The 24176-nt window shown below is 36.6% G+C and overlaps 1 protein-coding gene across 1 annotated transcript; it reads right to left on the reverse strand.

Annotated features, from left to right (window-relative positions):
- Positions 1-786: 786 nt before the first annotated feature.
- Positions 787-23491, reverse strand: nrip2 (nuclear receptor interacting protein 2). Its single transcript, XM_016558750.1, has 6 exons — positions 22883-23491; positions 8937-9299; positions 4445-4527; positions 3699-3826; positions 3067-3119; positions 787-1159 (listed from the first exon to the last, which is right to left on the reverse strand). The coding sequence occupies exons 1-6, from the start codon at positions 23033-23035 to the stop codon at positions 1040-1042; spliced, it is 900 nt and encodes a 299-aa protein (XP_016414236.1). The 5' UTR covers positions 23036-23491; the 3' UTR covers positions 787-1039.
- Positions 23492-24176: the final 685 nt, after the last annotated feature.

Genomic DNA, 24176 nt, shown 5'->3' on the forward strand with positions numbered 1-24176 from the left:
CACGTGAACCTCTGTGTGGAACCTTCAAGTGCAAGAGTCAGTTGTAGCACTGTTGCACTGTTTTTGCCAGCAGTAGCGCAAGTGTTGTTTCCTAGATCTGTGCATTGAGGACAACCAGAGACCTTCATAGCCAGAATACATATTTATTTTATTTAGGCAGAGAAAATACTGTTCAGAGAAAAGGAAACCAAAAAATAAACTGTTTTTTTCGTATAGTTGCCCTTCACATAGCATAGCAAGAAAGAGTAGAACATAAAATCGGCAATTATGTGGATGTCCTGCATTGAAAGGTCATCCATATTGTTAAAAGGCTAGATGATTAGGGTAATTGAGCATTGTGTGCCAACAGTTTAATTATCTGCACCGTTTAGGGAGAGTTTGTGTGGGACATAGATGCCCTTTAGGTCATCGGCTAGCATTTTAGTGGGAGCTTTTGGCTGTACTAAGACAGTCATAGTTGTGCTTATGAGCGAACAAACAGAACAATAAGCAAAGTGGTCTTTGTTAAAAAAACAGTCTTTGTTAGTAAAAGGCAATTTTGGGCGAGAGATTTCTAGCCAAGTTTGAGTTTTTTTCTGATTGTTTTTTTTTTTTGAGACATTTAAAAGTATAAAATCAGGTTTGGTGATTGGTTAGGAAACCCAAGGTGTGCAGCTTTTCATGAACTCTCTCTTACACAAGAATATAATTTACTTTGTAATTAAAATCACCAGTTAGAGAATATTACTCATCAATCGTCAAACAGTTCAATTTCTTAAGGATTAACTGTGTACCCCCCCCCCTCCTCCTGAGCTTTATTACATTTAATCAACTAGTTTAGCACAGCAAATAATAATGAAAAATCATAGTTGGCAGATTTCTGTAATAGCACAGAAACAAACAACGAAGAACAAAGAAGGAAAGATGAGAGAGGAGAGGCCTGTCTATGTTGATCTGGCACAAGGGAACACTACAGTCCAGATGCAGGCATCCTTCTGTCAACTTCCTCTCTGATTACTTGGGTACGGTCATGGCAGCTGTTGGGCACGTAGGTCCGAGGTCACATGTTTTTGTTGTTGTCATGGTGATGGCACTGGCTGCAGGCAGGTGGATCCAGGAAGGGAAGCTCCTGCTCTGTGCTGTGGAGCCGGAGCACTCTGGAGTTCAGGTCCACACAGCACTGGAATAGAGAGCAGATCACTGCATCACATCTAGTGTATTATGCTATAGTTATTCTGTCATTCTATCTATATGTTGTTCTATCTATCATTCTATCTATCGTTCTGTCTATCAATAATACTGATCACCCACGCAACTGCCTAGCAACCATGCAAATCTCTCTCTCTCTGTCTGTCTGACGTGTATAAATTTCAAGCTGCAGTCTTTCAAGATTTTAAAACTATTGTAAACGTATAAACATCAAAGATTTTCTTGTTGAACTTTCTGTTTTAAATTACTTTAATTTGATAAGAATTATGAGCAAGGACATTTCAAGTAACGACAGCAACACTGGAACTAAGAAAAGTGGCCTTTTTATATTAAACTTTGATTTAACATATGATCATAGTCTGAAGACCTGGTTTCGGTCAGGTCTGACAAAGCGTAATTACTGTATTGTGCCTTTGTAGAGCAAAATTGGTGAACATGTTTTGAGGTTGTTGTTTTGCTACTGTAACAGTCTGAGGAGCATTTATATATTTCAGGTGAACGGAGTGGCTGAAATGCTTTATTCTGCTGTTTATTGTCTGCACATTGGCCTGCCCTGGTTTCATGGATCCTTCTCCTTGCATACATTATCTTTTCTTCTTACAAGAATAGTAATTTGCATATACTCGCACTTTCATTCTCGAGCTTTCTCTCTCTTGTCCCCTTTTTTTAGCTCACTCTATCATACTTTAAAAAGAATCTTCTGTTCTTTTAATAGTGTTTAGCTTCCTTCTCATAACTCGTGTAAACCTCAAAGGGGAATTTTTCCCCCTGGCATTTGAAATAATCTCAAACCATATTCAAAGCTGATTCAATATTTAGATATACGCTCAAAAAATAACTCCCCCATCATGTACTCCTACTTAGTGTCAGAACCTAACATAGCCTCAGAACTGCTTTGCTGCTTGTTTCTCTACTAAGTATTTCATAATTCAATTTACTTCGTGTTATGTCTGTAATCACTTCAGCTATGATTTACTGATAAAACTGATACTTTGCATTTCAAGTCACTTTTGATTGTGATCAAAATTATACAAGTCACTTTTGATTAAAAAAGTCGCTTTTGCTAAATTATGTAAATACATGTAAATATCTTTGAGACTGGCAATTAAAGTATGATTATAAGTTTTACAATTAAACTATGAATATAAGATTGTAATTTGCATTTATTAAGTCTCATTTATATGTATGAAGATGTGATCTAGATCGGGTTTTCAGAATGGGGGTAAAGGAAAAGGTTGAAAAAAAATTATGTAAAAATTATTAAAAACATTATTTATTATTGTTTATTATTAAGGTAACACTTTACTTGAAGGGGTGTGCATAAGACTGACATGACACCTTCATAATCATGACATGACATGTCATGAATATGAAGGAGGTTTTATGCATGTTTATGACAACTGTCATTAAGTGTCATTCGCTCAGTTATGTCATTTTTAATGCAAATATGACATTATTTGACCTAACCCTATCATGTCATGATTATGTAGGTGTCATGTCAGTCTTATGCACACCCCTTCAAGTAAAGTGTAACCTTAATTAATAATAACAAAATATGGGGGGAAAATTACAGAATTTGTCATTGTCATTCTGCTAAAGACTGGTAAAAAATCATGACATTAATCATAAATATATATAAATATTTATAAAAATATACACAAGGAAATCATCATATTTGGGGTCAGTGGCATTAAAAAGTTTAAGAACATTTGATCTAGATGACCAGCACGATCTGCAGCAGCAGTTTTCAAAAAGACTTCATCCATGCATTTTAATCTCAAACTGAAAATGCAAAACTTTCAAAAGCCAAAGACTAGTGGGTTAGAAACCATACATTACAAGACTCTGAAAATGAGGTTAAACAAATGTAGGGCTTACTTTGAGTTCCAGCAGAGTCTGTAGACCCAGACACACCTCAAATGTGGCGTCCTCTGTGAACAGACAAGAGATGAGACTCAAAATGTGGGAGACAAAGAGAGAAAATGTATCCCCTTTAGGCATCATTTTATTCTTTCTCTAATTAGTAGAGCACATGAGGAGGCTTGATTAAAACTGGTGCCATTAGTAGCTTTATAATATATCTGTATGCAATGCATGCAGAAGACACGGCCGGCACTGTGCCCAGGTCATGTACTCGTCTGTTATGTAATTCCTCTGTGTTGCCCACGTCCCTTTGTCCGAGCTTTCCCAGACTGCTGTCTGAATAGGTCAATGGCTCAGTCTGAAAGCTGAATATACAAGCTGAAGAAATGTATATGACTATGACTATTGCACTCTCATAAGACTTTTCTGTTGCATTAAACTTATATTTAGACATGGCTGGTTGGAACCAGTTCTGACTCTGAGAGTACCGAACTCATAGGAGAATGTCCTGGATGTCTCTCAGCTCTTCTCTGTTCAAATGAAATCTATGAAACATGGGGTAATCGTATATGTTTTCTTGGACAGCGTTTTAAAAAGCAATAGGCAGTGCATTTTCAGAAGTGACTGGAGAAACTTTGAAGTCTGACCTATGACCTGGGCAGTGCATTGCACTCTTTCTCTGCCCAGCTGCAGGTGCAGGGACTTCACTGTCTCCACTGTCGAATCACTGAGCGGCAGCTTGTCATGAGGTTTGTCTTCAAGGTTGGTTTTCAATCTACAGAAAATACAAGCACTTAGGAAATATTGTCATTTTTTGTTTCATATTTTTGTGATACATTTCTTTCAGCATTCTGGATTCTAGAAATGTCAAAAGATCAGCATTTACCTGAAATAAATAAAATTACAAATAATAATAATAATAAATGTTTCTTGATGAACAAATCAGCATATTAGAATGATTTCTTGAAGGATTATGTGACATTGAATACTGGAGTAATGGATGCTGAAAATTCAGCTTTGCCATCAAAGGAATAGATTACATTTTATAATATATTCCAATATAAAACAGTTATTTTAAATTGTAAAAATATTTCCCAATATTACTGTTTTTACTGCATTTTTCATCAAATAAATGCACCCATGGTGAACATAAGAGACTTTTTAATTAAATAAAAATTCATTTGAAAAAACATGTGTCTGTTTGTTCAGTTGATTTCAGTAATTATGGATAAAAAAAATTTTTACAGGAAACTGGACGCTCAGTTTCACTAATAAAATTACATTACATTACAAAATTGATAATGATTGGTGCATGGTTTTTCACTGCAAAACATCAAAAATACCGCAATTTATCAGCAAATTCTGTGTGTGTGTGTGTATAGAATACACTTACCCAAGTCGTCTGCAGCATGTTTTAGCGATGTGGTTGTGTTGGCACCCTGTGTTTATGGATAACATCACCTCTGCATCTTCGCACTGCAAAATAAACATTTGGTCTTTCCCTGATAAAATATATATTTTTTTCCCCCTTGTGATGCCTTTTCTACACCTTTCATGTGACAGGAATTTTAAATAGCAAAACATATTATCAGTCAGAGTCTAACAACATAGCTTAGTCTGCCAGCTAGTTTCACACAGATGCCAAGTTGAGACACTACATTATGTTGAAGCACAGCACAGCATTAGCTTTTGTTCTTTTAAATAGGCAATGCCAGGTTTTGTTTTTGCACCGTCTGACAGTATCAGGATTGATAGTTTAATAATACCGTCTGAGGATAATAGTTCTGGTTAATAATGGACCGTCACTATCAAAGGTACTCCTGACGTTTCGCTTCAGTGAGTCGGTTTATTCTCAGTCTGTCCTTTCACCTGAAATTCCATCAGTGCTTGCAGAATTCAGAGCTAGACAGATGAATAATGACCCTGTGCTTTTGCAACATTTGCTCTTTGGAAGCTCTAAGTGCCTGTTCATGCTGCTTGTTTGACATTTCTGTGTAAATAATTTGTTCGGTATTAACAGAATCAGTGGATTGTTTTTTAACTCATTAGCCATCCGCTTGTCTTCTGATGGATCCTGCATGTTTTGGCTCATACCACATTAACATTTGTGTAAACAAGTCACAGCAGTGAATACTGACTCCAGCTATTAATATGTGTTATTTGTGCCATTTTTCTCAGTAGATCAGCAAAAATTGAGAATAAAAAATGAAATGGTGGTTTTTGTTTTTGTTTTTTTATTTAGGCTTTTCTTACTTCCTATGTGCAAAAATGCACATTTTGTTTGGGGGGAAAATAGACATAAAAGTTTGATTCACTTTTATAAAGTTTGTATATTTTGTATTGTAGTGGAAATAGAATTTATTAAAAATACCTAAAAGTTGTGTCAACACTGTTACAATCATAATTCCCTATTTTAAAAATTATGTACAGTTTAATTTAATAATTAATAATTGTAATAATAATGGCATTTGTACTTAATTTTGTACAGTAATTATGGCCATTAACAAAAACATTTCATTCTCTGAAGTATTTCAGAGAGCATTGTAATAATAATAATGGTAGTTTTCTTAACAGATCAGGGGGGAAAAAACTACGTTTCATTTAGACTTTGTGTTTGCACATATGCACATTATGTTAAAAAAAAAAAAAGATATAAAAGTTTAATTCTTTCCCTAGATATATGTTTGCATAAGTATTTGTATTTTTGTACAGGTTTGTATATTTAAGTTGTAGTGGAAATATAATTTTATTAAAAGCACCTAAAGTTGTCAGTGCTGTTACAATCTTAATTGTACATAAAATTATGTATAATTTAACTTAATATTTAATAATTGTAATAATAATAATGACATCCTTTCAAGTAAATGTGCCCTTGATAAATATGACCATTAACAAAAATATTTGATCTGGATCTGGAATGAAGTATTTCAGAGAGTTGTGTAATAATAATAATAATAATAATAATACAATGTATTGAATAAGTTTAATATTTAATACTTTATTCATTGCATAATAATAATAATAATAGCAACAACAATAATAATAATAATAAAAATATTAGTATTATTATTTAGTTAATTAGTGTCGTGGGAGCTTGAGGGGAAGCCTCAGCGGAGATATTTTGAGGGATTTGGAACCTGTTTGTGGTATATGGTCTCTCAGCATGCATGAGGACTTAATGACAATATGGCTCGACCTACACACAGCTAAAGCGTTGTCAAGCATTGGTTTTGCTCTTTGCCTGTTTTCTAACTACACATTTAATGAGTGAGGGATGAGGTCTGTGTCAGCACTGTTCTACCGTTAAAGATAAATAAGTGGATGAGAGCTTTTTTGCAACATCTTTGAGTTTCCTGTCACTCAAGGTGAGCCGTCACCCCCGCAACTTTCCTACCACATAAAGGGTGGGACGCACCAGAGCGTGCAAACATGGGGGGCCGTTAAGCCCCTCTCACACATTGTTCCGTCCCAGATAGCATGTTTCACAAACACTTGCACAGACACGCAGGTTTCCTTAGATTGTTTCACACTTGTTCCTTCCTCTGCTAGGTTTCTAGTGCTGTGTTGAAAGTGCTTTTGTTGCAGTGCAAGACACCCTGAATTAAACACGTCCACAAACACATTGAGGTGACATCATGTAAGGTTAAAATTAAAGGAGTTTGTTTCTTCATTGGAACAGATTTGGAGAAATTTAGCATTACATGACTTGCTCACCAATAGATCCTCTGATATGAATGGGTGCCGTCAGAATCAGAGTCCAACGGCTGATAAAAACATCACAATAATCCACAAGTAAATCACACGACTCCAGCCCATCAATGAATGTGTTGTGAAATGAAAAGCTGTGTGTTTGTAAGAAACAAATCCATCATTCCAGCTAATATATGAATCCTCGATCCATAATATTGCTTTCTCCAGTGAAAAAGTCATCTCGTCTGAATCAGGAGAGAAATATGCACAGATCAAGCACCATCACACAGTCTCTAGAAAACCGTTCTAAACAAATATGTCAGTGGATTTTGATGTGAGAGGACAACACAGGATGGAATTTTTCACGGGAGGAAGCATTATTATGGATTATGGGCTAGTACTTTGACCAGAAGCAATAGTTTAAAGTTAAAACATCTTAATGATGGATTTATTTCTGATAAACATGCAGCTTTTCGCTTCACAAGACATTAATTGATGGACTGGAGTCGTGTGGATTACCGAGACATTTTTATCAGCTGTTTGGACTCTCATTCTGACGGCACCCATTCACTGCAGAGCATCCGTTGATGAACAAGTGATGCAATACTACATTTCTCCAAATCTGTTCCAATGATGAAACAAGCTCATTCCATCCGAGATGTAAAAGAGTTTGAGTGCATTTTCAGCAAATCTTCACTTTTGCGTGAGCTATTCCTTTAAGTGAAGAAATTCGTTTCTTAGATATTTTTTTTTTCTCATTTAAATTGAAGAATAAAAATGCGAAATGGAGCAAAACTCCTAGTGGATGCTATAAAAACAGTTGAACTCGGTGAGATACTCCCTTTGTGAGTTGTGTTATGTCTTTATTTGATTGCCGCTATTAAATGTCTGTGTATGTGGGTGCACTGGTGCGTGTGTGATACATATAATGATGGCAAGTCTGCGTAGAGCCAAAATAGTGCATGACTTCAAAGTGAAACTTATCTTTGCAGAAGAGGAGGCATGAACCACTATGGTGGATTTGCTACGTAAAACGCTGCCCCACTTATCTGGCTCTTCATTACCGAAGCTTTAATTAGATGCTGATGGTTTCTTTCCGTCTTTCAGTTCACCTATGATAATACGACTGCATGTGTATTCCAGAACATTCAGTTCATTTGAAATTCAGATGACAATTTTCATTCATTTAACTTAAATCTGGGTCTTATTGCACAACTTTTACTTCATTATGACCAAATGTTTTTTGTATAATAACATTGTTTCCGGCAATAGCGTTCCTTTGTAGTTGTGCTAGTTTCATGTCTCTTGTATTTCTTTATGGTCTCTTTCTTCTCACATAATAAATGTAGAATACCGTACACAAATTAAACTCTGCTAACTATGCATTTGGCCTTATATGCATTATTACCTTGCTGTGAGCTGGACAAGCTAAGGTAATATATTTTCGTGATTGTCTAATTTGAGTTCAGTACTCTGGTCTTGTTGCGTTTAATAAATGTTGTTCTTTTGAACTTCCTATTCATCAAATAAACTTGAAAAAAATATATTGTGGCTTCCATAGAAATATTAAGCAGCACAATTTTTTTCAACTTTGATAAGAAAAAAAAAATTTGTGTTTTTTTTAAGCAGCAAATCAACATATTAGAATGATTTCTGAAGGATCATGTGACACTGAAGACACTGAAATATATTAAAATAGAACACAGTTATTTTTAAATTGTAATACAATTTCACAATATTACGTTTTTTATTGCATTTTTGATTCAATAAATGCTTCTTTCAAAAACATTTAAAAATCTAATCGACCCTGGACTTTTGAATTGTACAAGATATGACCCAAAATTATGTCTTATAATAATATCTCATTTTGGGTATTATTTAGTTCCTTCTGTCCTTGTGTTAAAGTTGTTATATCACCATACAATGAGTCACTAGCATCCCAGTTACGTCATCTGTATTGTAAACTTGGCATGAGGTGCTTCACTGATTTGGGCTTTTTAAATGCATACTGGCCCTCTAAAACCCTCTCAAACCCGACCGTCGAGAACAATCGGCTGCAAGGAATATTAAACCGTGAGTCATACGGAGCCAGAGCTCGCGTTTTGTCATTATGACACGCTGTTATCGCTTCTATTATGGACACAGACAGCTGAAAAAGGCTGAAAAGAGCGCAGCTCATCAGTGTGAATGCCTACCTTACACTGGACCACTAGAGCTGAAAGGGTGGATGCTCTCTCGCCCTCTTTGAGACCTTTCTTCGTCTCATCTTCCATTTTATTTTTCTGTTTGGGCTCTGTCTTTCCACCTGCATCGCTGCTGTCCCCTTCATCTTCATCATCCTCGTCCTCATCAGACCTCAGGCTCTTCTCGCTCTCCTCCGGAGACTCCCTCTCCTCCGTGGAGTCATCCACCGTGCTCTCGCTCCTCTCCTCCGGCTCTCCGCCCTCTTTGCTGTCTGCCAGGGGTGAGCGAATATGAGATGGGACGTCCCGGGCCTCTCCACACAAACGTGGAATGTTGCCCTCCAGGAGACGGCGCTGAACGATGCTATGGGGTTGCTGTATTAGGCACACAGGAATAGGAAACTATGTTAGTAATGTGTTAGTCATTTTAGGCTGTGTTTGAAATTGCATACTACTATAATACTGCAGTTTGCATGTTTTTGAGAGTATGCAGATTTTCTGTACACTTGGAGAACCTGGATGTTCTGCTACATTTGACAAATACTGTATTCCTCAATGCAATGCACTAGACTTAAAATTAAACAAAAGTAATGTTAATCTGTTTTTTTTTTTTGCACTCAATATTTGACAGTCAATATTTGATATATTTTTTTTTGCATTCAATCCACTTTTGTGTCAAATATTGATTAAATTAAATTCTATAAAAAATCTAATTATTAAAAATATTTTTTAAAAGAATGCATCAATAATAATAAAATATCATATAAAATTATAAATTACATTAGGCAAAACAAATGTTAAGTATTACATTAAATTAAAACATAAAATATTATATACAATGTTAATATTAAATTAAATTAGTAAAGTATTAAATTAAAATGTAAAATATAAACAATATACATATTAAATTACATTTTATTATTAAATTAAATATTAAATGAAACTATAAAATATGTACAATATTAAATTAAACTTTAAAATATGTATAATATAAATAATAAATTAAGTTTTAATATTAAATTAAATATTAAATTAAAATAAAATATATGTACAATATTAAATAAGATATTAGTATTAAAGTATTACATTAAATATAAAATATGCACAATATAAAGATTACATTAGGTTTTAATATTAAGTTAAATATTAATAAAAATGATTGTCTTGTGTCAACAACCCATGCTTTTTATTTTATTTTATTTATTTTTCCTGTCAGTCAAACTACTGGGGAAAATAATTTCTAATTTATAAGAAAGTAATTTTGATCAGTAGGATACTCAGGCATCATAAGTAAGTACCAGTGGAGCAATTTTGTAGAATATTATTCAGCTGAGCACTTTGAAAATACATGTTAATTGTTTTTCCTTTTTTACATTGCTGCAGTTTGAAGGCCTGTGGGAAATAAAACAAGTTCATGTTTTGTAAGTCCGTTTTTCATCATTGCAGAGTTAGACAGTAAACAAGTGAAGTAGACAGAGAGTCATTGAGTGCTGAAGTTAACTCCATTACCAATGATGACGGCGCCCATCACTTTAATTAGGCCTACTGCTGAAATCTGGATGTCTGATTTGGCCATGAACATTGTTCATTCCCGAAAGACATCGTTAACTTCTAGCATGTTTCCTAAAGTGGAAAGTCAACCTTCTTAGAGCAAATGTGCAGTTTTAACAAATTGCTGCAATTCAAGTCTTCTTTGACAGACATATTTTATAAATACCAGTATAACACTAAAAGTAAACATCTCAAAATAAAATTTCTCATAGCTTTCTGGGTTCCTGATGAACTTGATGGGGAGAAGCAAAACTGATGCCTTTATGAAATTTTTTTTTGGGCCTTTTGATTCTATTATTCTGCTTTATTTCTTTTGGCTAGATAGCATAATATCTCAGATTTATTTGAGAAACAAATCCTTGTTGTTTATGACAGATAAGTGATTATTAGATACAGAAGGCAATCTGTGCAGCTGTAGAAGTGCTGTGTTACTGTCTATGCGATTGCTTATACCTGTAACTTAGTTAGACTACAGCTGTCATTTCAACAGCAGAGCGACCCGAGGACACCAGACTGCGATTTGATCTGCTTTTAAACGTTCTCTGCCTCTCTAATAATACAATTATCAGGACCTCTTGAAAGGACCACTCAGATATTCTCAAAGGGGAAGCTGAAAAGACAGAGAAACCTAGATATTTCCTTCCTTTTCTATCCCATGCTTTCATCTGCTACATGTAGTGCTGCTCTTTTGTAACTCAAAACATATACTCATCCTGTTCAAAAATTCAGCTTGAGATGGAAGTAGATAAGAATACATATATTAATCAATATAATAAGTAAAATATAAAAAAAAACTAATAAAAGATTGTCATATAAAAATATTTATTTAAATTAGGCAAATTAATCATCATCGTCATCATCATCCTCATCATCTCCAATATAAATAATTAATCTATAATATTCAATTAAAATTAAATTTAAAATTTAAAATATGTACTAAAATATACATATTGCATTAAGTTGTCATTTTAAATGAAATATTAATAAAATTATGTGACAAAAATTTTTGATTCTACTGCTTGAAATGTTTATGGGAAGATGGGAGAAGATGGCGCCACGCATGGCTGCCTCAGTTTTTAGCTTCTTGGTACTTTTACTATTTTTGTTTGTTTGTCCTGTTTTGAGTACCTTTTTTCTGATCAGCTTTACTAGGGACGAACTCCTAGACTTCAGAAATAGCACACCAAATAACTTTTTGCAGACTTTTGAGCATTCAGACGTTTTACTGGACATTCTAGTCGGAGGAGCTGTGATCTTATACAAGTGATTCTAGCTACGCAAATGAGGGAAACGCGCGCTCGTGAAATTCTGGCAGCACGGTTTTAGGACTCCTCTGCCGAGAATTCATCTGGCGAATCTCCGTTCCCTAGCAAATAAAACAGACAAACTTCTACTCCTCACCCGCACAAACAAGAACTTTTTAAACTCTGCTGCGCTTTGCTTCACGGAAACCTGGTTGAACGGAGCCATCCCGGACAGCACGCTTCATCTAACGAGCTTTAGTGTGGAAAGGCCTGAAAGCCATCACCAGCTACAAGACCCCATCCTCCAGCACTGTGGAGAATCAACTTTTAGCTGACGGTTTGAATGAGTTTTACTGCAGGTTTGAAAAGCCTGGTCTCACACCCTACACCCATCTCACAAACACAGCCATCAACACCCTCTCCCCTACTGCTTCTCAGCCTGCACTTAAGATCTGTGAAGATGATGTACGTAAAGTCTTCAGGAAACAGAAGATCATGAAAGCCAAAGGCCCAGACGGTGTCTCTCCAGCCTGCCTCAAAGCCTGTGCTGTCCAGTTGTCATCCATCTTTACACTGATCTTCAACAGATCACTGGAGCTGTGTGAAGTCCCCTCCTGCTTCAAATGCTCCACCGTCATCCCTGTACCCAAGAAACCAAAAATCATGAGACTAATTGACTACAGACCTGTTGCTTTAACGTCTGTGGTCATGAAGTCATTTGAGAGACTGGTGTTGACCTACTTGAAGGACATTACTGGACCCTTGCTGGACCCCCTGCAGTTTGCTTTGAGCAAACAGGTCTGTGGATGATGCAGTCAACATGGGACTGCGCTACATCCTCCAACATCTGCACAAACCAGGGACTTATGCAAGGATCCCGTTTGTGGACTTCAGCTCCGCTTTTAACACCATCATCCTCCTGATCAAACTGACAAAGCTCTCTGTACCCACCTCCATCTGTCAGTGGATCACCAGCTTCCTGACAGACAGGCAGCAGCTAGTGAGGCTGGGAAAACTCACATCCAACACCCGCACCATCAGCACTGGAGCTCCTCATGGGTGTGTGCTCTCCCCACTGCTTTTCTCCCTCTACACAAATGTCTGCACCTCTAAATATCCCTCTGTCAAACTCCTGAAGTTTGCATATTACACCACAGTCATCGGCCTCATCCAGGACGGCGACGAGTCTGCTTACAGACAAGAGGTTGAGCAACTGTCTGTCTGGTGCAGTCAAAACAACAACCTGGAGCTGAACACGCTCAAAACTGTGGAGATGATTGTGGACTTTAGCAGAAACCCGCCAGCACTCCCCCCTCTCACCATCATGAACAGCACTGTGGCAGCAGTGGAGTCATTCAGATTGCTGGTCACCACCATCTCACAGGACCTGAAGTGGGACATTCATATTGACTCCATTGTGAAAAAGGCCCAGCAGAGGTTGTACTTCCTTTGTCAACTGAAAAAGTTCAACCTTCCACAGGCGCAGAAGACACCGTTTTCCTCAGCTGTTATTGAGTCGGTTCTGTGCATTTCGATAACTGTCTGGTTTGGGTCAGCCACCAAATCAGATATAAGAAGACTGCAACGGACTGTTAGGACAGCTGAAAGGATAGTTGGTGTGCACCTGCCCAACCTTCAGGACTTGTACAACTCCAGAGTGAAGAAACAGGCAGGTAACATCATCACAGACCCCTCTCACACACAACTCCAGAGTGAAGAAACAGGCAGGTAACATCATCACAGACCCCTCTCACCCCGGACACAACCTGTTTGCATTTCTCCCTTCAGGCAGACGCTACAGATCTCTGTGCACTAGAACATCTAGGCATAAAAACAGTTTTTCCCCCATGCATGCAATCTCCAGCTTAAACAGCTAACACAGAAATGATCACCTCTCTTCTGTAATTCTTTTCTTAATAACTAATTATTGCTTCTATTTCAAGTATTATGTAAATACATATTTTTTTTTTATACAGCTGTATATACAGTAAATAATGCACAAATATGTACATAAATATTTTGTTCCAGATGTATACCACATTATAATTTTTATTATAATTTTTTTGTTTTTCCTTAGACTTATTTAAATGTTCTTTCTGTTCTCAATGTCATATATGTATGTATGTATGTTTGTTTGTACCAAGATCTCCTAAAAAAAACACAAATTCCTTGTGTGTTTGCACTTACTTGGCGAATAAAGCTTAATAATAATTGAGTAAGATGTGCTGCATATTCATATGCATTTATTTATTTTTTTTGTTATTTGATTAGGTGGTCGGAGAAAAATAACAACATGTACAAAAGGGTCTATGAAAAAGAATGGAATGAAATAAAGCTTCATAATTCAATTACATGAGCATTTAATCAGAAAGACTTATCAAATTGTTCATCCTGTGCTTGTGTCAACATTTTTCTACTATCGTCAGCTCACTAAAACATTATCACTAGGTATTTCCTCCAGATATACACTCACAATAACACTATTGATCCGTGGCTGTGGGTTTGATGGCGTATAATAGCATTTATATAATAGACTTTTGTATATTGATTGAAAAACAGTGCAGTTGTTCATGTGGCCGACAGCAGAATCCCACGCCACAATGAGAGCTTTGTACCTTTTGACTTTTTGATATAAGATCAGCCTTTGTGGAAACTCATTTTTTCAATAGATATGTCTTCAAGACTTACAGATTCGTAGATTGTCATCTTCTGTCATCAAATAAAGTCACAGAGGTTGCGGCAATCTGTTTTCTTATTCATTGAGCTTTACAAAGTCCAATACCATGTGATCAGACACTTTGTGATTTTTCCAATAATTCTGATCCACATAAAACTACATCTTGACATAAAGTCAAAGGCTGAGATGACATTGCAAAGCTCATTTTATCCCAGCATAATGAGATGACCTCCACAAGAGCCCTTACGTTCCTGTTGACACCCTCTTACAAAATGAGAAAAAACATCCAGCTGTGTCTTGCTGTGTCAATGCTACATATCTTTATTGCTGCTGTACATCCAAATGCAGGTAAATTAGATTGTTATAATTGAGTTTATTACATTGCCTGAAAACAAATGCATTGCTCTGTCCTACAGTTAGACAGACTAATCACAACTAGTTCTGTTTGACTTTCTCTCTGCTCACTCAGATGGCCATTGGTAGAGTGTGGGTAAACAGAAAAGCTGAAAGGTAAATGCCAGCGTCAGCGCTGTTGCTCTGCTGTTTGTTGGTTTCATAAGGGCATCATTGCATTGATCTGCTTTCAATTAAAGTTGTGTTTAATGAGAACGCAGGTGAAGTTAGACCTTTTAGAAGTTAGACTTTAGCCTAAAAAAACATCCGCCCTGCAACATCAGCCATCAGAGTTAAGTCTAAATGAATCTCTGGCAGCCTTTCACTTTAGATCTGAATGGAAAATACAGTTGAGAAAAGACTTGTAGAGTACAGTGGCCATAAGTGGATATAGAATGTTTTATATATGTATTTTACTGGAAAAGAATAATGTGGAAAGCTAGTGTCACGGAACACCATAATTGGCCATAAAAGGTTTTTGTTTTATTTAATTTAATTTTATTATTATTATTATTTTTTTTTAGATAATATTAATGTTAAAAACTAGTGGAAAACGAAACTGGCGTTATCTGGAAAGAAGCTTTATTCCTGAAAGTTTTCAGTAATTCAAACTGAAAAAGTAATCTTATGAAATTTGTAGGTCTCTGTAGGAATATCAGCTGTAATCGCTTTCACTTATTCTTCCATAGTCTTAATTGTCTAACTTAGGAAGAGACTACAAAATGCTTTTACCAATAATAATTGATTTCATGTAGACCCAGTGCTACTCAATACGATCCACTGTGTTTGTTTCTCATCTGCATGTGGCATTAGCTCATTTTCCCCTAGTAACCATCAGATTAATTGTGCTGTAATGAACATCATTACAACGGTCTTCTTTTTAATGAGGTGTGTGTCCATGCATGTGTACGTGTTTAAATACTCTGGCTAATTCATATTCAGTGCGGTTGGGAGGGATTCCATTTTGCAACAGTGGAAGGTTAATGGAGAAGTGAGGATGGATGAATGATGGAAGCTCTTGAGTGCTTTTGACCTCATGACTCTTCTGATTCAGCCTTACATCTGAGAATGAGGTGTTAAGACAAGAGGCTTGAGACAAGAGCATTATACTGAATACTATAATTAGCCATAAAAGGATTTGATGTTATTTTATTGAAAAAAATAATGTTGAAAACTAGTGTAGAATGCTTTTTTTTTTAAAGGATTTTATTTCATTTATAAGACAAGAGGGTTGAGACAAGAGCATTATGGAAGGTCCACCTGTAGGAGTACACCTTTATTTGCTATATATTATATTATATTGAAAAAAATTAATGTGGAAAACTAGTGCACTGAACACCATTTTTATTTTATTTCATTTTATTTAATTTTTTGTTATTATTTTCCACCTTTTTAAAACATAAATATATAAATAAAGGTGTGCTTTATTCTTAATTCTAGAAACTCTATATCTATCTGTCTGTCTGTCTGTCTGTCTGTGTGTTTGTGTGTTAATATGTAATTATTTATTCATTGCATCCTAAGTCTTACTACTGCAGTATTCTTAGATAATTTACTGGAAAAATAAGAACAAATGTACTGATTAATGCAACAGTTTTGCATTGTGTACATGTAAGGTGAATTCAAATCAAACAGCTTCGGTCTGGTTTTATATAAAACTTCATTACCCATGTTCTCTTTATCTGGGTTCACTCACAGAGCAGAGCACATTGATTTTGACAGGATTGATCATAGCATTATGCTCCTCTATCTCTCTTGCCCTATTTCCATGTTGCCTTGATAGAGCGATGCTTTTGTGTGGTTCTGATAGTTGTCGATTTGAAAAGACTCCGTAACCTTGTGCATCAGATTATATAAAGTCATTGACACACCAGATAAAAAAAATTAAAATCTCTAGTCATAGACATAGAAATGGCCACCTTTCATAATATGACTCTTATTATACCGTCAATGTAAAACAGTCACGTAAGGGTGACAGAATACATTTACGAAACATTATGCTTACAAGAGCAGTTTTTGTGTGTATTTTATTCAGTGTAACTTGGATCTTATATATATATATATATATATATAAAGACTTCTTAATTGTAATTTTAAAGTCAGATATGCAATGGACAGATTATGATCATGCAAATCTCCCCTCTAAATCTATTCAGTCCCACTAGAATAATTATTTAAAAATCCATTGTAACTTCTGGATGCTGCGAGAGCTCATATGAATGATTCATGATTCGTAGGTCTTGGGTGTTGTTTTCTAATTCAGGGGCGATTGTCGTCTCTGGTCTGTATGAGAAAAATCTTTGCTCGACCCGACAGAGCTGATCATTCTATTATCAGAAAGCATGTTTGGTCTAGAACAGCATGTCCAAAATCAGTGTACTGTTGAATTGTTGGTAAATAGAGGTCAGTGGCTATTAAGGTTGAAATGACTGGAGTTTGTAGCATGGGTCATTGCATTGTGTCACTTTCACAACATTTTTGTTCCAAAAGTTTATATTGTTGCCACTAATTGAGCAATGACCTGCGTGGGCTGGATAGATTTGTTCAGGTACTATTTCTTGAGTTTAGTCTACTTTGAGAGAATCGTATTAATGGGTGAATCTCACAAACCCTGTATTTATTTTTTACTGCTAGACATAAAATAAAAAAGCCATAATATGTTGCATTAAAATATTTAAACTTATATTAAGTTGATCTGATGAAGAAACAAACTCATTTACATTTTGGATGACCTGAGGATGAGCTAAATTTCCTATTCCTTAAAACTATTATTTTAAGAGCATTCTCCCATCAATTTTCATGACCCTTCAATGATATAAATTCTTATTCCTTTAATGCAGGACAATAGAAAGTATATTACAGAAAGTCTATTGTTTTATAATTTTAATAATGAAATGAGAAACCTCACTGAGAAATACCAAAACGTGTATTGCACTAGTTAATAATTTGAATGTAATTCATTACTATAACCATTATGCATTTATTTATGTGATGTATTGATATTAACTGAACCTATGAAATATTTTGGCAATAAAAAAGGTTTGATATGGACATTTTTCCTTTGGCTACTTCTTTTGATTGAATCCTTATAAAGAGCACTATTATGGAAATAAATGAGGGAAATGAAGCGAATAATTGAATCCTTTAAGGTTTAATATAGACTATTGTCTTCAAAGAATTTAATGAGGATATAGAGTGCATTGTAATGAGAATAAATGTAATTGTCATGTAAAAAAGTCACAAGGCAAAAAAAAAAAAAACACTGTACCTTGAACAGCCTTCATTTTTTTTTTATGCTAACTGTTTCATTTTCTCATTTCTGGGGTGAAATGTGACCTGGGCATGATTTAAGCCTTTGCCCCAAAAAAGATTTCTCTCTTTGTGTGATTATCGGCTAATAGCTCATTATCAGACGGCAACAGGCTCCTCTCTCTCATTCAGAGTCATGTGACCTGCCTAATGGCTGCTCTCCCCTTCTGATCTCCCGCCCCAGCACCAGGCATCCACTGACACACAACATGCACAGCCAGCTGCTCACTCTCTTTCTTCTCTGTTCTCTTAGCCCTTTCCCTTGCCTTCCCTTCTGCGAAGCTATTGTACAGCTGTTTATTTCCCCCCCGACACAGGTAGTATTTTTAGCATCTATCCTAAAGGAACATTTTGTATCTCAGCTCCTGTCAGTCCCCCAGAGATGGAGAAGAGGGGTAGAGGAGAGGGAAAAAGGCTCAGCCATTCATCAAGTAAACCTAAAAATTTGTGCTAATTTCTCATTAGCAAAACAGGACCAATGAGGCCTCTGAGGGATTATAGTTGGGACACAAGGCTCTCATTACTCACTTTTAAACTATTTTGTTTTTGTGTCAATAGTAGTTAAGGGATAATGCTTGACAGTGTGATTACCAACAATGATTACCCTGACGGGGCTTTTTTTTGCGATATTCACCGGATAACTGTACATTTTCTTGCTTATTACATGGCTTTTTACCAATTGAATAAATAAAATAGTGATTATTTAGGTCATTACAAAAATACTTGACTGTAGAATGTTGCAGCAATCAGAATCAAGTACTCAAGAGTGCCATGTAATAACAGATACAAGTTTATTTGATTAGCCAGTGCACTAGACATCACACTCATAATTGCTTGGAGCAGTGGTACTACCTGCTGCTAAATCCTCAGCTTCACAGCAAAAGAAACCAGATTTTACCTGAGTAATGAATGTAAGCTTACAGCATATGTTGAATGGGATGCAATAAAAAGACAGAATAATGTAGAGAGACGTCTTTTTATTGAGCTGTTCTCATGGGCAGCATGCAAAAACATAACGCAACAAGTGTACACTGACTGATGATGTAATGATTCGCTCTACTTTTTAGTGACTCTAAAACATAAAATGTGATCATTTTAGTCTGATTCCCAAACTAATGAATCTTAATGAGAAACATTTAGTGTGATCAGTGCAGTCTGATTCCCAAACTAATAACTCTAATGAGCCGGTTCTTTTTAGTGAATCAAATGTTTAGTCTGATTCCCAAACTTATAAGTGGTTCTTTTAATGAATACTTTAAAAATACGAGTTACCATTTTTTTTATCTGTCTGATGATGAACACTTACATTACATTTATTGAATCAACATCTGACTCTGTTGTTTCAACGATGTCCGTTTTTTTGTCATTTTGTATCATTACTTATACACACTTAACGTTCAAATATAAATATATATATATATATATAGTGTAATAATTGTAGGACTAAATATAAATTCTGCAGAAACCACTGACATGTAGTAGGCTTGCTGTGAGTCACGTGCTAAAACACACATTCAATCATTGTCTGCCCACATGATTTCTTCAAATGGTGAGAAATGTGCGGCCTTGGACTAATTCAACAGATAGTGGCAGCATAAACAGCACACACTTCTTCAGTGCATTAGGAAACAGTGTAAGGAAGATAGGGTTCTCTCTCTTTTAGTCCATCCACATCTCCTGCGCATGAGTGCCGATCTAAGTGTGCCCTTTTCATGCTCACTGCTTTGCTCTCTGCGTTCACAGCAAGAGAGAACGAGGGAGTAGAGAGAGAGAGAGGGAGAAGAAGGGATTGCATAGGGCCTAAGGCCCAAAGAGCTGAAACAAACCTACGGTTACATAACAAGAACAATTTCACGTGACACTCGTGAGTTAACGAGAGCAGGAAACCAGAGGGACTTGAGAACACTTTTACTATCATTGCCCTCACATATAGACACACTTCATTATTTAATTCATAATTTTATAGGATATGATTCTTTGAAATAGACTCAATGGCAGTTGTTCGGCCGGCACAGGAAGTAATATACTTATGGGGTCCTGTGCCTGCTGAGCAACTGCCATTGAGATAAATTTGTATGAAATAGCTTTCTACAGTTATATAGACCTCCTTGATTTGGACTCTTGTGGTTATAGAAATGCTGTGGAAACGTTTTCATATGCAATACATACAATTATAACGACAAATTTAATTGGTGTTCAACCTCTCCAAATTTCTCTGTATTTCACACCCTTCCGCTTCATCCATCTGAACACATACTGCAGGATATAATCTTCCTTTTGCCCTTAAGAGGTACACAGCCCACTGTACAGTGCAACAAGACAGTACCATCTGTCTAACTGTCAGTAGGTATTTGTCTGTCCCTCTCGCCACGGAAGGACAAGCGTGACATATCTGTGCCATTGGTGAACGTCAAGATCGGATCCAGTGAATAATTGCTTATGACAGCTTCACAAAGCAGGCAGGAGACAGAGAAAGAGAATTGTTTTGTTGTTGTTGCTGTTTGACGTAACACAAGCCAGATGGTGATTTTAAAAACAGCTGCACAGACAGTAACACAAAACAGAATATGATATTCCTTGAGACACATTGAGCATTTAAATTGCTTTAAGGCAAACCATTCCACTGTCTGTGACAGCCAGTGTAAGGTCCACACACTTGGCCCAAGGAAGGTATCCAGTGGTGTATCTTTAGCTCCCACATTTTAGAGACTCGGACATTGTAAGCTGTGCACACAAGCTTCAGCTCTTCCCTGCTGTGCGCGGAGATCATTTAAATGCATTCTCTAATCATAGGCACACACATATAAACACATTCGTGCATGCCTGTGCACAATGGCACACTGATATTCTGAAGGTTTCTTGGAGTGCACCCTGGGAGTTTGGGTATGTGCCATCTAATCAGAGTAGTGGCTAGAGATGACAGTGGGACAGTTATTATGCCGGAGAGACAGAACCAGTACAATTCAATGACTTTTAATGAGGGAGAGGATATCAGTAATTTAACAGAACATTTGCTCTTGGTTTATTATTGGCCCATTGTTAGGTAGTAAAAATTTACAAACCTACATTGTGGGGACCTTGTGGTGCCACTGAGACTTCATAAAGGGACCGACATGGAAAAAAGTGCCTTTAAGTATTAGGATTAGGGGTAAGATATTATAATTATCTTGCCATGAGATAAACCATTATGTGTGTGTCCACCAATATTTCTGTCTAAGTTTCTGATGTTGATGACAAAGTATGTGGGGAAAAGCTAGAGAGCTTAAGCTGTGAGAAATCTTGTGTGGAAAAAAGCAGCTCTGATTCATTCATGAGAGGATTCATTTGCATACCGTTATGGAGATTTCAACTCCATGGCCATATATTATTATTTTTTTGTCTTGCTTATGTAACCTCAACAAGTTTTTTTGAGTACAAAAATCAGTAATAAAGGTCTAGATAATATTATTTATTATTATTGATCATTTATTTATTATTTTATTATTAATTATAACAATTAGTTCAAGCCCTCAGTCTGAATCAGTAATATGCATTAAAAGTAGGCATTGTCAGTGTTTTTTTTCTGCAGGGTAAATCGTTACACCAGTAGTGGGCGATAAGTGACATCTTTATGAATCATTCCCTGCGTCTGAATATGTGTACTATAGAGTAGTAGAAAACAGTATGTGAAAATAGTTTGTCTGAATGCATAGTATTCATAAAACAGTTGGCGAAAAGTATACCCGGATGACCTACTGCTTCCAGCGAGATTCTGCAGTGTGCCTCCTAATGGACACTTTATTATCCCATTAAGCCACGGAAGAGGAGTTGTGAATGACAGTGAAGCAACGCAAATGATGCTGTAGTCACATGGCAATGACAACATGGCAGATCTAGTACGCCTGGATTTTATTCATACTACACCGTCTCATAATATATAGACCATACTTTTTCTTGTGTCGTGAGGAAAGTTCTTTATCAAATGTAGTACCTACTCAGAAAGTATGAGATTTCAAGCACAGTTGCTGACTCAGTCAACTGATTAGTTAAAAAAATGCTGATTTATTTAGGAAAGAAACAAGCAATGTCCGAATAAGTGAGTCATTGAATTATTCAACCAGCTGTTCCATTTGATTGAAGTGATTTATTCAGGAACGGAGCACTGATATGTACGACAGTCTGCTTTGTGTTGCAATATTTTCATTGACAGAGCAAAAACACAGAAGTGGACATAATATATAAATGTAAATAACTCCATGTTAACTTTTTGTTAAAAGAATTGTATATAAAAGCAACATTCATAACACCACTCGTGTGACATTACTTAATTATATATTGTAACTAATTATATATTTTGTATATTTTTTTCATTATTTTTTGAATAAACATATGCATAAATAAAATGTTTCTTCTCAGGTGACCAAAGGGTGTAGTAATTATAATAATTAGCTTGATTCAAGTACAAAAGAAGTCAATGGGAGGTCCTCACCATGATATAAACCATGACATGTGTGTGCCTGTGTGTGAAAGTGTGTGACTCATCTACCAGCATGGAGGGGAAGCTGAATACTGGATCTACTGATGTGTCAGAAACATTCACTGCCTTGTCTGGAGCGCTAAATAATGAATCATATCAGCATTGCGTGATGGGATGCAGAAACATTTGAAACTGTTTACCGATTTGCATATAATTTTTTGTGTAAAACTGCATGCATGCATCCTTTCACATATTCACACACAGTATTTACATAAGTAAATTCATAACTGCCTCAACCATTTTATGCTTGAACAAAAGAGCCACTCACCAGGTTTTTGGAGGTTCCCAACCTCTTCAGCCCATCCAGAGGCAGAAGATCCGCGGAGTCCTTGTGCATGAACTGGGTGGCCTGTTTCAGTCTCCTCTGCTGGTGCATGATGGCTTTGTCCCTCATCTCTAACTCCTTCTTGCCCTCACTCATGGTTTTCGTTTATAAAATGCTAAATAAACAGAGCTACCCACTAAAACGGGCTCTAATGAAGCTTATTGTGGCACTGCAGTGACGGGTGAAAGCCAGCAAGACCGTGACCCTGATACACAGCAAGACAACCTCGTGCACGCTCCCCCTAAAGCATACACATGTGAACGCATGCAGGCATTCAGTTGAGGTATCAAAAATGGCCAATTTTCCTCTAGATAGCAACTTCTAACCAAACATGAATTGGAATTACTCCGATTAGGTCCCTTATTGTAGCTTGTAATCTGTCCTGTGGCAGGTGATCCTGATAATCTTCTCCTGTTGATTGACAGCTGTCAGTCCCGTGCAGTGATTGGCGTGGTTGTCATGGTGAAGGGCGTGTGATTGTTGAGAGCTTCGGTCCGTCTGCGTCCCAGAGATGTTCAAACTGTCCTTGCAGCGCTGCAGAGGCGAACTGTCCTCCCCTCTTTAGGTATCAAAAATGGCCAATTTTCCTCTAGATAGCAACTTCTAACCAAACATGAATTGGAATTACTCCGCTTAGGTCCCTTATTGTAGCTTGTAATCTGTCCTGTGGCAGGTGATCCTGATAATCTTCTCCTGTTGACTGACAGCTGTCAGTCCAGTGCAGTGATTGGCGTGGTTGTCATGGTGAAGTGCGTGTGATTGTTGAGAGCTTCGGTCCGTCTGCGTCCCAGAGATGTTCAAACTGTCCTTGCAGCGCTGCAGAGGTGAACTGTCCTCCCCTCTTTCCCTCTCATTTTCTGTCTCTCCTCCCCTCCTCTCGCTGTCTCCACCTCCCCCTTTCTTTCTCCACCTACCTCTCTTTCGCACTCTCTCTTCTCTCATGCTCTCTGCCATGTGTCTCTCTTCATCTTGCTCTTTCTATATCAGCTTTTCGAAGTGACTTCTGTCGGTAGGTAACATTAATTGGAATGATGAAGGCTCCTTTGAAATACTTCGTTTAGCCTTCATCTTTGGTCTTCTCATTCTCACACACACACATGTGTGGCAAAACTGTTGGAAACCTACTTAAAGTGCAAAAATAGATTTATAAATAGTTACCCAAAATAGGTGATATGTACACACCAGGGCTGCTTTGATTTAATTGATACCGTTAAATACAGTAAAAAAAAAAAAAAAA

The sequence above is a fragment of the Sinocyclocheilus rhinocerous genome, unplaced genomic scaffold (genome assembly GCF_001515625.1).
Source record: "Sinocyclocheilus rhinocerous isolate Xijiao unplaced genomic scaffold, SAMN03320098_v1.1 scaffold258, whole genome shotgun sequence".
In the NCBI taxonomy this organism is placed as follows: Eukaryota; Metazoa; Chordata; class Actinopteri; order Cypriniformes; family Cyprinidae; genus Sinocyclocheilus; species Sinocyclocheilus rhinocerous.

Excerpts from the sequence above, each read along its gene's own strand:
- nrip2 (XM_016558750.1), bottom strand. The coding sequence starts at position 23,035 with ATGAGTGAGGGCAAGAAGGAGTTAGAGATGAGGGACAAAGCCATCATG. Across the intron at positions 3,120-3,698 it reads ATGCACTGCCCAGGTCATAG|AGGACGCCACATTTGAGGTG; the intron begins GTCAGACTTCAA and ends GTCTGTTCACAG. Across the intron at positions 1,160-3,066 it reads AGACTCTGCTGGAACTCAAA|TGCTGTGTGGACCTGAACTC; the intron begins GTAAGCCCTACA and ends TCTCTATTCCAG.